This window comes from Rutilus rutilus (genome assembly GCF_951802725.1).
Source record: "Rutilus rutilus genome assembly, chromosome: 18".
In the NCBI taxonomy this organism is placed as follows: domain Eukaryota; kingdom Metazoa; phylum Chordata; class Actinopteri; order Cypriniformes; family Leuciscidae; genus Rutilus; species Rutilus rutilus.
The window spans coordinates 27,539,392-27,556,671 of record NC_140231.1 but is presented as its reverse complement, the minus strand read 5'-3'; the positions used below and the strand labels follow the sequence as shown (position 1 = coordinate 27,556,671).

At 36.7% G+C, this 17,280-nt stretch overlaps 1 protein-coding gene across 1 annotated transcript; it reads left to right on the top strand.

Annotated features, from left to right (window-relative positions):
* Positions 1–3,697: 3,697 nt before the first annotated feature.
* LOC311277294 (proteinase-activated receptor 1-like) lies at positions 3,698–8,917 on the top strand. The gene is made up of 3 exons (XM_084387565.1): positions 3,698–3,885; positions 4,919–5,017; positions 7,515–8,917. Exons 1-3 carry the CDS (start codon positions 3,822–3,824, stop codon positions 8,582–8,584), a joined length of 1,233 nt encoding a protein of 410 aa, XP_084243691.1. The 5' UTR covers positions 3,698–3,821; the 3' UTR covers positions 8,585–8,917.
* The last annotated feature ends 8,363 nt before the right edge of the window (positions 8,918–17,280 follow it).

Here is a 17,280-nt window from a genome sequence, read left to right as displayed (position 1 = left end):
TTGATCTAGTAAGAACTCTAGCGGCTGCATTTTGCACTAACTGTAGCTTGTTTATTGATGATCGATGCAGGACAACCAGCTAATAAAGCATTACAGTAATCTAGTCTCGAGGTCATGAATGCATGAACTAACTTTTCTGCATCAGAAACAGATAACATATTACGTAGCTTAGCAATGTTTCTAAGGTGGAAAAAGGCTGTTCTTGTAACATATGAAATAGGTTATTTACTGTAGTGGATAAAGTAACAGGACACCCTTCTAAATTAAAGTTGTATTGTAAGAGGTTTTGTGGGCAGTTTTTTTGACTAATAAGTAATACCTCTGTTTTATCTGAATTTAATAGCAGAAAATGACAATTATGGTGAAACAAGCACATCAAAATGGTTCACCTGAAGAACAGACAAAGACAAACATCATCACGAGATCAGGAAGAGAGATTAAAATTCCTTAGAGGTTTAGAGACTATAGCATGCACTAGCATAATTACTGAGTACAATGCATCAGAGTAAATGTGTATTGACATGAGTAATAATGCCTGTTTGTGAAAGCATTAGTAAACGTTGAAACAAGTTAAAGAGTTGAAAAAATGTAGGGAATGTAGTATTCTATGTAATGTGTAATACGTACGTGATGATGTAAACTGTTATACGTGATGACGTAACATGTACGAGAGAAGCAGAGGGATAAAAGAAGCGTACAGTGCGTGCAGAATTATTAGGCACGTTGATTTTCTGATCATATATTTTTTTCCAGGCACATTTTTCAAACCACATTAATCTTAATAACTACAATTCATTTTGTATTTAATCATTTATAAGTGATATATAATTGTTCATGAAGGCTGGAAATGAAAAACGCCTTATATTCAGGTGTGCATAATTATTAGGCACGTTTTCCTTTACAGATAAAATAAGCCACAAAAAAAAAAAAAGAGATTTAACTCAGACTTAAAAGTAAAAAATTATGAAATCCCCATGAGAAGGATGCAATACTAATGCAATACTAGAAATTAAGGCATGACCATTGGAAAGTGAAAATACTCATTGGGTCAGCAGGGTCCAGCAGGGTTTGGAAGAAGAATTCTTCAAATAGTGGTAGAAGAGGATGTGGTGCTGGTCCTTCAAGAGTCACTCTCAATCAGTCTGTCTATAAAGCCTATAAAAACAGTCTTCATGTATTTTACTACACTTCAGCTTGTGATTCTTATTAAGTGGGGGTCATTTTTTAGGATTCTTTACCTAACCTAAGTCTCTGAGATCCTGACACCTTGCACTTCTGGAGACTCCAGGTAGGTTGCAGTTCTGGAAAATGGTGGCGCTGGAGACTTAAGGATTCCTGATGGTTTCACAATTCTTAATTATTTTGCAGTTACATTTACATTTAGTCATTTAGCAGATGCTTTTGTCCAAAGCAACTTACAATTTAGGACTAAATTAAGCGAGTCACCGTGAAGAGGCAAAAACAACACAAGAAGTGCTCAAAATACAAAGTTAAGGCATTGTTCAGAGTAGCATAAGCCCGATAAGGGAGGCTATCTTTTCTTCTCCACCTGTTTTTGTCTGACTCTGCTGACCCAATGAGTATTTCACTTTCCATTGGTCATGCCTTAACTGCAGTTTCTAGTATTGCATTAGTATTGCATCCTTCTCATGGAGATTTCATCATTTGAGAGTTGACTATCTCTTTGTTGGCTTATTTTATCTGTAAAAGAAAACGTGCCTAATAATTATGCACACCTGAATATAAGGCGTTTTTCATTTCCAGCCTTCATGAACAATTATATGTCACTTATAAATGATTAAATACAAAATGAATAGTAGTTATTAAGATTAATGTGGTTTGGAATTGGTCAAATGTGCCTGAAAAAAAATATGATCAGAAAATCAACGTGCCTAATAATTCTGCACGCACTGTGGAGTTCAGAAACAACCTGCGTGTCTGTATCTTGAAGATACAGACTAATATTAGTGTAGATGCCATTCTGTGTTATAAACCAAAAATAATAATGATAGCATTGCATGAATGTTCAAAAAACTAAACATCAAATGAACTATATTACTTTGTTGCTACTCCTGACAACACTACTCTTGTGGTAATTGAAATGGTGCATTTTCCAACATTGGATGCAGTGTCTATATTACCATCAACTGCATTAAAAGTTAAACTAAACCACATCAATATTACATTTAAATCTGTGTTACTTTTATAACTGACTTTGCGAGAATTCGAATTTTTTTTTTTTTTTTTTCAATCGCGAGGCAAAGAGGACACTGACACCGACAGACTAGACAGATCATGTTGCTTTTGATATGAAACAAATTCTCAGCTCTCAGATTCTGTGAATTTTATTAGGAAATTCAAACAATAGCATTTTGGCGCTTGTACATGTGACTTGACAGATCGTGGTCGTGAACCTAACATCTCTTACTCTTTACTTAATAGTAAATAAACATGAATGAACAATAGGTGTGTTCAAAGATACAGTACAACTTACCGAAATGTTTATGCCTCATACATAATATCGATCAATCAGTTTTTTTTTCAACCGTGGAAAGAGGTCAATAAAACAGCTGGAGAACACCTCGTTCACATAACGTTATATTTACCTCAGGAAAGCCATTTGATAGCACGTTAGTTGGCAAATAGTTGACAAATTAGAGAGAGGAGTATTTTGCTAAATATGTGCACTATATTAAGTATTTTTTATATTTTTACTTATTAAATATTGTAACATTGTTATTGTAGCCTAGTAAAAACCACATTATATTTCATTTGAGTTGTTATTTTTAACCTTTAATAATAATACCAGCTGATAGGGCTCTCTGTATGTTTACAGCATTAGTTGAGTTTTTTTTTTTCTTGAGAAAAATTAACATACTGTACATAATATTTATCCAAATGAATCGATATTGAATCAAGATCGGAATCAAATTCAAGATTTGAATTGAAATCGTGAAATTTGTTTTAAGCAATAATAAAAACAGTAGCCTACCAGTCATTGTATCATGTAAACATCGTGACACGTTATCACTAAACGTAACAAAATTCTGTTTAGTTACCAAATGTTTTGACAATCACAATACACTTACACCAAAAATGATCCACAGACTGTTACATGTTACATCCTGCTTAAATGTCCCTGCTTATCTGGACAGAATGTTCAAAATATCTTATTATCATGAGCATAAATGTGCTTATTTATTGTTCCATTTATTTTATACTATTGAACTATTGAGACAATAACAAGTTTGCAGTAATGCAAATATGTCATCATTTAATTTTGTAAAAAATATTATTTTAATTCGAAAACACTGTGCATTTAGTTGTTGTTGGTAGTTTGAGTTGAGAAATACAAATTTTAGCATTATCACTGTGTGCAACTTCCTAGAGAACCAAGCAGGCTGACTCATGAAACCATTTGTTTATTATATCGCAATCACATTGCTCAATAATCGCAATATGACATTGTCCCCAAATCGTGCAGCTCTAGCCACAACCATAATAAATAGCCTAGTGTCTAAAAACAAATGTTTGAGCTTTAGGGCAAATGCCCAAATTAGCCATCGTGGTCCATATATTGCTCATTGTGTGCTGCAATGTCTGTGAATTACAGCATGATTTCTCATGCACTCTGTATGTTGTTGTATAATAGCAGCAGAATGGCTCAACTAAGGTTGGTGGGTCCAGTGATGTCACCAAATACATAGCATCTCCACACAGAAGAGACAGAGCACTCAGAGAGGGAAGAAGCACTGTCAATATAGAGATTCGTTGTTTTTCATTAATTTGTTTTTCAAGTGACCCCTAATTGGAAGCTACTCATGGAGGTCAAAACTATCTTGCTTTCATTTACACTTATGCATGCATCCACTGTTACCTTTAACGGTAAGTAGGCTTACATCAGTCCAGTTGTGCAAGAAAGAAGTTTGACTTTTAATTTTAGTCTTTTTTGTTTGTTTGTTTAAATTATGCAGATAGTTGAGTGAAACCTTAATTGCATCATATTGGAAGCTTTCGGTTTAAATTTAACCAATTAAATGGTAACCATTAAAATTTCTGATTTAAATGGTGTGATGGCTTAAAATTTTCACATGTGCTATTTTTCTACATTAATCCAGATTGTGTTATTTCTCTTGTTGCAAAAAAAAGTACTGTGGCAGAACCATTTGCCATGGGGTTTTAATATATGGTGCTGAATAATTTGTATTTTCATATGCTATGGTATTTTCATGGTACTCCAATTACCATATTAACTTCATATACGGTATTAACATGGTACAAAAAATCATAGCAAAACAATTTATATGTTTTATTTATTTACAGGTTAATATAGATAGGCTAAACGACACATTTAAGGGAACCCAAAAAGGAAAATTCTTTCATCATTCACTCACCTTCATGTTATTGATAACCTGTATGCCTGTCTTTCATCTTTGAAACAAACACATAAAGGAGATATTTTGAGAAAGGTCCATACAATGAAAGTCAATGGTAACAAAAACTGTTAGGTTACCAAGAGTCTTCAAAATACGGTAGTATCGCATGCTAGTTGCCCTTTTTATGCAAGTTAAGTTGTAATGTGTTTCTGTTATGTCATTAGGTTCTTTCTGACATTATGTTTTGCATAAGTGGGCCTTCATTGCATTTAGGGCCAGTTAATGCATCTGTTCCCTCTGGATCATATGGCTGTTTCCTGCGAGCACTGGACTCTTAGCAATGCTTTCTATGTGCATGCATGTCTGAGAGATGTTCTTTTCTGTTTTATCCCTGAATCTTCATGACAATGAAAGAGATCAGATTGCTAAGAGATGGGCTGCTAATAGTGCTCACAGGAAATTAATTAGCTGGACATCTTAATCTAGGCCTCTTGCTTTTAGTAGCTTGCGTGCTATCCCTGATAGTGTTTTGTCATGTTTAGTTTCAGAGAGTCATGTAAGCAGCTTTGAAGAGGCTGATGATCCAATAGACTACAACAACCATTCTGATGGACTTTATAATTGGGAAGATCCCGAATCAAGTGAGTATAACAGCACCGATCTGGGTGAAATCAAACCAGACCTGTACTGTACCCTACTGAAATCTATGACTGTTCACCTGAAAATGAACATTCTTTTAGCATTTACTCACCCTCATGCACACCATAAGATTTTCATTCATCTTTAAAACACAAAATAATATAATTGTAATGAAATCTGAGAAGTTTATGTCCCTCCTTTGAAAGTCCATGCAACCAAAAAGATGGACGATCCAAAAAGGTCATAAAAGGCATTGTAAAAACAATCCATCCAATCTTGTTTAGAGACACGATCACTTTCTATGATGAACAGAATTTATTTTAAGCTTTTATTCACATATAAACAATGATCAACACAAAGTGCATTAATATGGTAAACAAATGTGCATGCATTATGCAAAAGAACCAATTCGTGTTTTTTTTACGCGTTTCGAACACACATTTGAACTTCCGTCTTTATCGTATGTTATGTGGCGGATGTATGCGTTAACCATAAAAAATCATCTTGGCATTTCCATCCAGTATTTTTTTTTTTGTGATAACCCAAAATTCACAGAAAAATAGGTGGATTTTACCACTTACCACATCAAGACACAATTTGAAATATCAATATAAATAGATACATATAGCAAAACATTGACATGTGCATATAATCAGTTACAAAAAAGGAGAAAAATCCAATTCCAAGTTTAGACCAGGGTATTGATTAGCTTTTAAAGTATAAATCCAAAAGGATTCTCTTTGTAAAAGTTTTTTGAGTCTATCTCCCCCTCTTGGTGATATTTTAACATGTTCTATCCCAAAGATTTTTAGAGTATCGCTACTTCCGTGGTTCGCCTCTTTGTAATGTAGAGCCATAGGGTATTGGTGGTTGCTTGTTCTTATCGCATATTTGTGTTCTGCTAATCTTTCTTTAAGCTTACGTTTGGTTCTTCCAATAATATAAAAGATAGAAGATAGGTAATATAAAAACATCCACAAGGACATTCAAGTCTATAGACAACGAATGAGGTATTGCAATTAATAAATGAGTGTATACTGTATTCACGATTTGATGTCACATCTGTAAAAATATTGGTCTTGACCATATTGTTACAGTGATTACAGTTTCCACACTTATAGTTACCTCTTTTTATGCCTAGCCAGGTTTTATTCTGTACAGGAGGCATATAGCTTTTCACAAGACTATCTTTTAGAGTAGGAGCTCGTTTAAAGGTGATAGTAGGTACCTCCGGCAGTACATCTCTCAAAACGGTATCACTTTTTATTATGTCCCAATTCTTCTTGATTATTTACTTTATCTTATTGGCTTGACTACTGTATTGTGTAACAAAATAAACTTGATTTTGCTTTTGTTGTCGCCTCTGTTTCTGAACCAACAGCTGTTCTCTACTAATTTCTTTAACTCTATTATAGGCTGTATCTAAGGTCTTGTGTTTATATCCTCTTTGAACCATGTCTTGAGCATTTTTATCAAAAACGTCTTCAGAATCACATATGCGTTTAATCCTTTGAAATTGGCCAAAAGGGATATTCTCTTTTAACCAAGGTGGGTGGTAGCTTTCTGCCCTCAGTATGGTATTCCGATCAGTGGGTTTTCTAAACACGGACGTGTGCAATTCACCTTTGTCATCTTTTGATATCTCCAGATCTAGGAAATGGATATTTGTTAATGAGAACTCTAGACTCAGCTTCAAATTAGGATTAGTGTTATTAAGATACGCATGAAACTGTAGCAGCTCTTGCTGCTGTGATTATTCTTTGTTCTTCAGTGACGTCCTTGCATACATTTAGATTGTGTGGATCTTGTTTCAGAAAATTAGCTCTAATTGTTACATCTATCCCCAATCTGTGTTACAACTCACCCGAGTAGTGGGGTTGTAACAACAGAACTATTTATGTTTGAAATTAACTAACATAATCTGTGATTGTGTAGCACATGTCCAAGTAAGTTATATTTGTAGTAAACAAATGTGGCTAACATGCATACATTTTTGAGAGACCTACCACAAACAACCACTGAGTTACCAATGCTCAAACAAAAGGTGTTACTTTCATCCCCGGTCTCCCCTATAGCTGAACCATGGTATGGTATCAGATGCATTGTAAAAATAGCTGTAATCAAACAAGCTGGTATTCAAGAATTCAAGAGATGTTGCATGCACCCACATAACAATATTAGACAAACCAATGCAATGAGAGAATGTCATCAGCGCTCTCTGCTGTACATTTGGCAATGTCTCTGTCTAAACAATGAAATGGTGCAGAGCAATGTTTCCTGGCCATGTCATTATTGTTTGTCAGTGATGAAGCAGCACTTTATTGCATTCAGATTGTGAATGACTCTACTGCAGGGTAAGAGAAATTTATGTCCGTATATTCATAATGGTATCAAAATATGAGGACACATTTTTGATGGGGGGCCTCATGAAAGAAAAGAAACACCCAGGTTGTGTGAACTTTCTCTAATGGTGTTGTGTTTTTGTGTGTTCCTCTACAGATTTCAGCGTTAGAAGTTTTTATGCTAAAGAAGACTGTAATTTTACTCCAGACCAAGCAGAGCTCAACTGTTCCTCAATGTCCATCTCAGAAGAGGCTGCTGTCTTCCTCAAAGGCTTGATGGTCACACGCGTCATGCCCTCGTTCTACATCTTCATCATCCTCATTAGCTTGCCCCTGAACGCTTTAGCCTTGGTGACTTTCACCTGTAGGATTCGAGTGAAGAAACCAGCTGTGATCTACATGTCTAACCTGGCGTGTGTGGACCTGCTCTTCACCCTGCTGCTGCCTCTGAAGATCCACTACCAGCTGAACGCTTCAGATTGGGTGTTCGGTGAGGTGGCGTGTCGTGTGCTCAGTGCTGCTTACTACTGCTACATGTACTGCTCCATACTGCTGATGATGTGCATGAGTGTGGACAGACTGCTGGCTGTGGCGCTTCCCGTCGCCTCTCTAACCTGGAGGAGTGCAAGGAAAGCCACGTGTGTATGTGTGCTGGTCTGGCTGCTGGCGCTCGCTGGTACAGTGCCACTTCTCTCAATGACACAAACAGTCAAGATTAGGGGTGTGGGCGTCACTTGTCATGACGCGCTGTCTCAAACACAGAATTATGTGTACCTGTTCTCCATCCTCTCCTGCCTCTACTTCTTCTTGCCACTGGTTGTCACCTTAGTGAGCTACTTTACCATAATATATGTGCTCAGTGTAAAGTCTGAATCTCTAGCAACATCATCATCTTCAGGCAACCGAAGGAAAGCTGTGATTACAGCTATCACTGTGCTGATGGAGTTTGTGGTGTGTTTCGCTCCAACCAATGGCATCCTGCTGTACCACTGTGTTCGTTTAGCTACTGGAGGGGAGGGAGATTCATCATTTGTTGTTTACCTGTTAGCTGTGTGTTTTGGGAGCGCAAGTGTTTTCCTGGACCCTCTTCTGTTCTACTACGGCTCGTCTCAGTGTAGACAGAAGATCAGATCTGTGTTGAGGAGGGAAAAGGCAAAAAAGCCAAACACACCAAGTAACACGCAGACAAAATACACAGCTTTCAACCAAAACCAGGCTTGCAGTTAAGTGTAACATTTAAAAAAAAAAAACAGATCAGGAATGTGGTTTTCCAGTTTCTATATATTATATTATATTATATTATATTATATTATATTATATTATATTATATTATATTATATTATATTATATATCCTGTTTATCTGTGGTGGAAGGTTCATTCTGCTGTAAAGCAGCTTTAAAAGCATTATCCAGCTTAAGCCAGTTCAGGTTTGATTCATTTCAATAAACTGTGTAAGTGTTGTGTAAAGAAAGATCATGCAAAGGTTGTCTAGTCATATATATTTCGATATGTACTGCTAAGTTTTACTTCCTGATAATAAAAAATGGCTAGTCAATGTTTCTTTCACCAATAACACTCATATTATGTTGCTGAATTCTGACAAAGCATTTATATAACATGAGGAAAGGCCAGATGATTTGCATAGAAACAAAGTCTTAATTTTGTGATCCATTGCTGTGTGAAATAGCCTAGTGAGTAGTAGTCCATGTAAAGTTTTTTTTGGGAGGATAAAAAAGAGAAAATAGTACTTGCAATTAGCCTGGATGCCAGCCAAACTTAGCCCCGCCCACAACATTTTTAGGTCGGGAACGGGAAGTTCGGTCTGGACTTGATCCATTGTGGAGCTATTATGCCCGAACAAAAGCTGTTCGGACCAATCAAATTGTCAGGGCGGGCTTTATAGATGATGGACAGATGATCAACAGTAACGTAATCATCCACGTCACCAAAGAGCACTTGGGTTCGTTTACAACAAAGATGTCTGCCGCTGGAGAATTGAGATTTCACACTTACAAATAAGTCAGATGTGTCCGAGGAGAGGGCTCCGGGCTCGGTATTCAGCCCGAACCCAAAGTAACGTTACTCCCACTGTATTCCTGGCTGTGGAAGAACAAGCCAAGAGTGAGTGGGGGGATGCTGAAAACTGTCAAGGAATGTTAGATGAGTTGACAGAGTGAATAAATGCTTCCTCTCCTGCTGATAGGGTAGACCTGGTAATTGTTTGATGACAAGTTGATTGGATTGATTATTTGAACGTGCTCCTCCCGAACTTTGTTTATGAAACATCATGTGTAGATTCCACCATTGCGTCTGTTATAGAAGATATCGACAGCGCATTAATTTTAAAAGAGGAACAGAGAACCATGATCAAGGCATTTGTCGATCGGAAAGATGAATAAAGAACATACGTCACTTACTCCATTGATTGGTTGTAGGTCTATCCAATTGAGTGCAGAGGCATTTTCCTTCCTGGTTCGGTTGAAACACGCCCCATAATCAGTAATCACTCACAGCCCAATGGAGCAGTTTCAGACTCATATTCTGACTAGAATCTGAGTATGACGATGTCAGGCTAACTTGCAATGAGAGTAAAAATGTTTTGTGCGTAAATGTACGGTATATCAAATGTCTGGCTGTAATTACTTCATTAAAATTGTACTATTGTTATTTGAATCCTATATCTTTAAGTATTTTTATAGGTCTTAACATAACGCACTGAAGCAGTGATAAATGAATCAGGTTGGTGTATTTTTTTCACATTAGATAAATTCAGACTTAATAAGTCTTCTAAGCTGTTAAACACAAAGCACACACAAAGCACAACCATTCTTAAAAATTTTGGCAAAAATGTATGTCATTGCATGCAATCCACTGTTATATGTGAAACAGAAGTTTGCTTATGTTGGGAGGACATTAATTATTTCTGTTCCATAACAATTAACAAAACATTAACAGGGCAGGATATTGCTAGTTTCCAGCATGCTTTGATGAGCTTGGTTTGAGGATGGGTGGCTGAGCATATTGTAAAAACACTCAAACAATTAGGCTACAAGGACAGAGTAATTTTCTATGCTTGTTGAACATGAACGTTTATTAATGGTAATTGTGATGTTCCAACATTAATGCACCACTAGATGGCACTCAAGGTTTTTGAGTTGGATATATGTGAAGAGAAGAAGAGTGAGAGAGAATTCTGAGCATGTGCATGCATGTTATCCTGCTTGTTCAAAATAGTTATTAAAGTTTCCTAAGAGGAATACGCTTTTTTGTGCGTATCCCTGTATTTTTTTTGCCCGGTGAGCCCGCTATACCACTAGTAACATGGCTGAAGATGTTTCAGCACTATATTTTATACATCAATGCACCTGGAGATTGTCAGAGACTGTTTTATACATTGCCCAATATTGGTGACGATCTGGCAGATACTATTAAAGCTTTGGAAGAGCACTTCATTCCAAAACGAAATGTGGTCATGGAAAGACATGCCTTCAGGAAACAGCAGTACAGAGGACGGATGAAACGGTAGTGCAATATATTGCTGCATGAGAGATTTGGCTACTACTTTAGCTGATAATCTGGATGAAATGCTGCGTGAACAACTATCTTAAAACATTGCTAACCCTTGCATTCGCGAAAGATTATTAGTGGAATCTAAATTGACACTGGAGACTGCAATTACAATTGCCAAACAGCTAGAGGCTAGCCTGACGTCGTCATACTCAGATTCTAGTCAGAATATGAGTCTGATACTGCTCCATTGGGCTGTGATTAAAGGATTAGTTCACTTCAAAATGAAAATTTCCTGATAATTAACTCACCCCAATGCCATCCAAGATGTTCATGAATTTCTTTCTTCAGTGGAAAAGAAATTAAGTTTTTTGAGGAAAACATTTCAGGATTTTTCTCCACACAATGGACTTCAATGGTAACCAAATTGTTGAAGTCCAAATCAATGCAGTTTCAAAGGGCTTTGAAGTGCTTCAAAGGGCTCTGCACGATCCCAGCTGAGGAATAGGGTCTTATCTAGCGAAACGATTGGTCATTTTCTAAATAAAATAAAAATGTATATACTTTTTAACCACAATTGTTCGTCTTGTGCTGGTCTGCGATGCGCCAGACATTACGTAATCACGTTGGAAAGGTCACGCTGGACGTAGGCGGAAGTACCGCCCCATTGTTTACAAAGTGAATGTGCGAAGACTAATACAAAAGCCCTTAAACAAAAAAGGTAAAACAATGATGTCGGATGTTTTTGAGTTTTTCGCCCTACCCTACCTTTTTGAACCGGAGTACACGAAGTAGATGAAGACCTTAGGCAGGTGGAGGAGACCACTACATCCAGCATGACCTTTGATTACGTAATGCCTGGCGCAGACCAGCACAAGACGAACAATTGTGGTTACAAAGTATATACATTTTTATTTTATTTAGAAAATGACCGATCGTTTCGCTAGATAAGACCCTATTGCTCAGCTGGGATCGTGCAGAGCCCTTTGAATCACTTCAAAGCCCTTTGAAACTGCATTGATTTGGACTTCAACAATTTGGTTACCGTTGAAGTCCATTGTGTGGAGAAACATCCTGAAATGTTTTCCTCAAAAAACTTAGTTATCAGCATGAGAGGAAGCATTTATTCACTCTGTCCCTCCACTCACTCTTGGCTTGTTCTTCCACAGCCAGGAATACAGGGGGAGTAACGTTACTTTGGGTTGGGGCCGAATACCAAGCCCGGAGCCCTCTCCTCGGACAGCACGCCAAATATGCATTTATTCTATCTGACTTATTAGTAAGTGTGAACTCGTGAAATCTCAATTCTCCAGCGGCAGTCATCTTTGTTGTAAACGAACCCAAGCGCTCTTTGGTAACGTGGATGATTACGTTACTGTTGAACATCTGACCAAAATCGTATAAAGCCCGCCCTGACAATTTTAATGGTCCGAACAGCTCTGGTTCGAGCATATTGCTCCACAACGGATCAAGTCCAGACCGAACTTTCCGACCTAAAAATGTTGTGGGCGGGGCTAAATTCGGCTGGCATCCAGTCTAATGTTATTCCTTTCACAGAAGCTGTGCTTATTCCTCTAGATGGCGATATTAAAACACATATAGCCTGTCTAACAACTTTGTGCTACAATGTGATGAGGGCTATCTAACTATAGTGGTCACTGAAACGTCAAGGTAAATCGAAAAAGAATGACGTAATCATATTTCATATGTTAAAAAACAGCCTTCTTCCACCTCAGAAACATCGCTATAAAGCTACAGAACATCCCTCTACGGAACGAACATATATTTCCCATATATGAATGATCAATTTATTAAATGGTTTAACAGTAAATTTGAAAATATACAGAATAATATATTGTGCTAATACATTAAAATATATTAAATAACAGATTAGGAATTGCCGCTTTTCATATATTGAAAAATATGTGACAAATATATTTATTAATATATATAATTTATTAATATATCATAATGAATGTAATTTTATATTCAGTAATAGACTTCATAATATATAGATGTATATGATATCAGATATACTACATGTGTAATTTATAGCAGATATATTTACTCATGCAACATAAACGCACTTAAAAATGTAGTGTAATACATTTCTTCTTTTTTTAAAATTTAATTAACATCTTAAATGTAACATATATTTTTTTTAAGCTAGTTGACAATAGCACAAGCACATCTGCATATACTAAAGTATTTGACCACGATAGTATTACTGTGATGAGAAGTGCACAACCATTACTTTTAAAATATAATAATTATAGTCTTAATGGTATTATTAAGCCAATCATCAAACAAACCACAGGCTCTACTCTTCAGCACAAACCCCCAAAACACAGGCATACCAGGAAACCTTTTAAATTAAAAAAGATAATAATAATAGAGCATTAAACACTAACAGATCTCCCCCTATATTAATATTGAGCAAAACACATTAAATAATGCTTAATTTTAACATTTAACCAGAGCCCGTCTACGGAGAGCCTGCCCACTCCCTATTAAGCTCTATTGTACCGAATTTTGGTTGTAGTACCACCAGAGTTCCACTGGGGGCGATCGCCATGAGTGCAAAATGAATGGGAGTCAATGGGGCTAGACAGCTAAATTTGTCTCTTTCACCCGATTGCCGTTGAGAAATCTCAGATCTGATTGTAGATTTTGCAAGTTCAACATGGGTTTTAGGTCGAAAGTTGAATGAACGAGTACTTATGTCCTTTTGATTTCTTACAGGTTGAGTTGTTGTTGCCCATAACACGCTGATGAACGCTGATTGGTCAGTGAAGGACTGATTACGACCAGAGATACCGCTTGATGGCATGGTGTCATCCGCAGCGGGACCAGAAACAAACAAAACAAAAACTCTTCTAGCACGTGTGTTTACCTGCACTGTAAAAAAAAAACCCGTAAAAAAACGGTAATTTTCTGGCAGCTGGGGCGCCAGAAAATTCCTGTTAAAAAACGGAAAAATACTGTAAAAAAATGGTCTTTCTTCCCGTTGTTTTTACGGAAAAAAACTGTATATTTAACATTGGATTTCGGTAATATGATATAATGTTAATTTACCGTCCTATTGAAGTATTAATATCTGTTTTTTACACTGATAACCATCAATCACAGCAGTGATGAGAGTCACATGATCAATCAAAGCTCAATAAGCAGTTCTTCCACAAGAGAGTTAATACTAATATAAATAGAAGCTGCACAGTGTCATTCACACAAACATTAAACACCATCATGGTAACACATGAAATTTTAAAAATGCAATAAACATTAATTTAACAACATTAAATGTAACATAAACCCTAATGTACATAACTGATTAGAAAAAACGAAGAAAACTATGAAGAAACAAACATAGTTATTTCAACAAAAATACATCAAATGTGAAGTGTCACAGGGAATTGTGGGAATGTCAATTTACGGTTTTTCACTGTAAATGATACAATGAGTTGTTTTTTCACTTTCAAAAACTGTAAATTTAACGGTATGTTACAGTAAAATTACATTAAATGTACCGTTAGATCTATCACAGTTATTTACCGTATATAGTACGGAAAATAGGGTTAACCAATTAACAGTTTTTCACTGTAGCATTTTTACAGTCTTTTACCGTTAAAATTACGATAATTTTTTACAGTGTGTGTCAGCTGTGTTGTCGATGCCTCGAGTGAAAAGAAAGTGCAGAGCGCGAACGCACCAGAGTGACTGAAGGATTGCCGTAAAGCAGTATCTCTGGTCGGACATGTGTATGACGTCATTGACACTTTAAAAGACTTTTTAAAGCAAATAAGTGACTCAAAAAAATCTAACACCCAGCAATGTGTAATTTATTTGCATCTCCTTTCGAATACAACATTCAAATTACTAGACAAAAAATTATATCCTGAGAAAAGTGGATTTTTATTGGTATAGCGCCATAGACCTCCATTCATTCTGCACTCGTCCTGTGAGCGCCCTCATATGGAATCAGAGAGGAACTGCAACCAGTTCAGAAGCCGGAAGTGTACTGAGAGTGAAACTTCTCGCCATATTAGACATTCTCTGATTTAACCTTTAACAGTCAGAAGCAAAGCATGATGGGAACTAGAAATCTGTTGTATCTCATTCAGTGTGTGTGTGTGTGTGTGTGTGTGTGTATTAATTTTAAGTTTATTTATGTATTATGCATGTGTACAAATTATTTCAATTCCCTATTAATATGAAATGGTTGAACCTTTCAGTATAAAATATTTGTATTCTCTGTTCGAGTCAGTTCTGGTGAGAGACCTCTGTGAGGAGGGTCACCTTTAGTGTCTTTATGTTATTGATTTGTTATTCTTTTTCTGAAGTCAATAAAAATTTGAATTGACTGCAAGCAGTGTCTTCTGCCTTTGCTCTGGTCATATCCCCACAATGTATGTACAATATATGTAGCCTACACAATAAAGGAAAAAACTTTGTGAATATTACATGTAATGCCATTTTGTCTTCATTTATAAATATTTTATATTCATTCATATATTATAACCATGGTTGGTCAATGCATAATATTGCAGTAGCCTATATTGAAAAATATAAGCATTATATTTTGCAGTATATTCCCGTATATATTTTTGTTCTGTTAAAGGGATACTCCACTTTAAAATGAAAATTCTGTCATCATATACTCACCCTCATGTTGTTTCAAACCTGTATGAATTTCTTTCTTCAGCTGAACAGAAAGGAAGATATTTAGAAGAATGTCAGTAACCAGACAGTTTCTGGTCTCATTGACTTCCATAGTAGGAAAAAATATATAGGCTACTATGGAAGTCAATGAGACCAGAAACTGTCTGGTTACTGATATTCTTCTAAATATCTTCCTTTCTGTTCATCAGAAGAAAGAAATTCATAAAGGATTGAAACAACATGAGGGTGAGTATATGATGACAGAATTTTCATTTTAAAGTGGAGTATCCCTTTAAAGGCAGGGTAGGTAGGATTTAAAAAAAAAAAAAAAACATTCCAAATTTGTTTAAACTGTCTTTATATACCAATACATAATTAAAATGTAAGTACTCTGAAAAAGAGAATATAAAAATCGAGTGACTGTAGACCTTTTAATCTGCAATAAACACAGCTCATTATTTCCATTCACTCCCACCCCCTCCCTTCTGAGCTCCTTCCAAAGCCACGCCCCCAAAACACATGAACGCGCGACGCCAAACGCTCAGGCTCAGCTGGAAGACGCATTTATTACCAGAGACGACGAGTGGAGAGGACGGAGCACAGTACATACAGTGACATCATGTCAGAATCACATGTAATAAAATACCTAACTTTATCACTATGAATATAAACAAATAAGATTTCTTTTAGTACTCACTATCAAGCAAGCATATCGATACTGGTAAAGTTTGATTCGGTAACGAGCTATATTTATAGGTAACGAGCTATATTTATAAGGCAAAACTAAAAACAGGTTGCATTGATACACGTTTTTCCATTACCATCAGTTACACTGTGATGAAGGTGAATTTCGTGTAAGATTCATAACATATACGGTGTTTTGCATGTAAGAGTTTCCATGATGAAAACATTGTTGACTCTAATGAAGACTAACGTACACTCCAAGTACCGCATCGTCGGTTCGAGGACAGGTCCGGGGTTGAGGGCGAAGCAGAGGAGGTCGTTCAAGAGTGCGGGCAGGGTCCGAGGAAGTAGTTTTTGCCTTGTTTGCCTTCGCTGACTGCATATGCAGGTGCTTTGAGCTGAATATTATGCACGCAGGGCAGCGCACGCAGTGGGGCGCGGGCACGAGACATGAAGGCATCTGATTGGTTCTTTACACTCGGACCGAGTGGCAGTGATTGGTCAGAGTTTTTACTGTCCTGCAGCTGCTACAGAGGTCTGATTGTTTTCATTCCTTTTTCTGAACACATAATGTATTGACTAGGATGGAAGGACCATTTCACCCAGTATAAAAAAAAAGTGTTTCTGAACAGGATTACCTACCCTAGCTTTAAGGGATGCTATCTGACCAAAACTCTTTCTGATGCAGAAAAGCTAGTTCATGCATTCATGACCTCTAGATTAGATTACTGTAATGCATTAGTTGATTCTCCTCCCATCTAAACTCTGGAGCCTTCCTGAGAATGTTCAGGTCTCAAGACTCATTTTCCCAGTTCAAATGTGCAAGATCTCTAGCACTTTATCGAGTCGGTTCATTTCAAAGAACCTATTCAAAATATACAAATTCAAGAAGTATTGTGGCTACCAAGGCTACGGAAACTACATTTTATTCGTAACTTTCCCCACATCAATCAAATCGTCATGAAATGTCTTAATGAATCACATTTAAATTAGTCATTTGTGAGGGATGCTGTAAAAACTGAACGCGTATCGCCGCCTCATGGGGTGGGCCTTTCACACTGCGCTGCGCTAT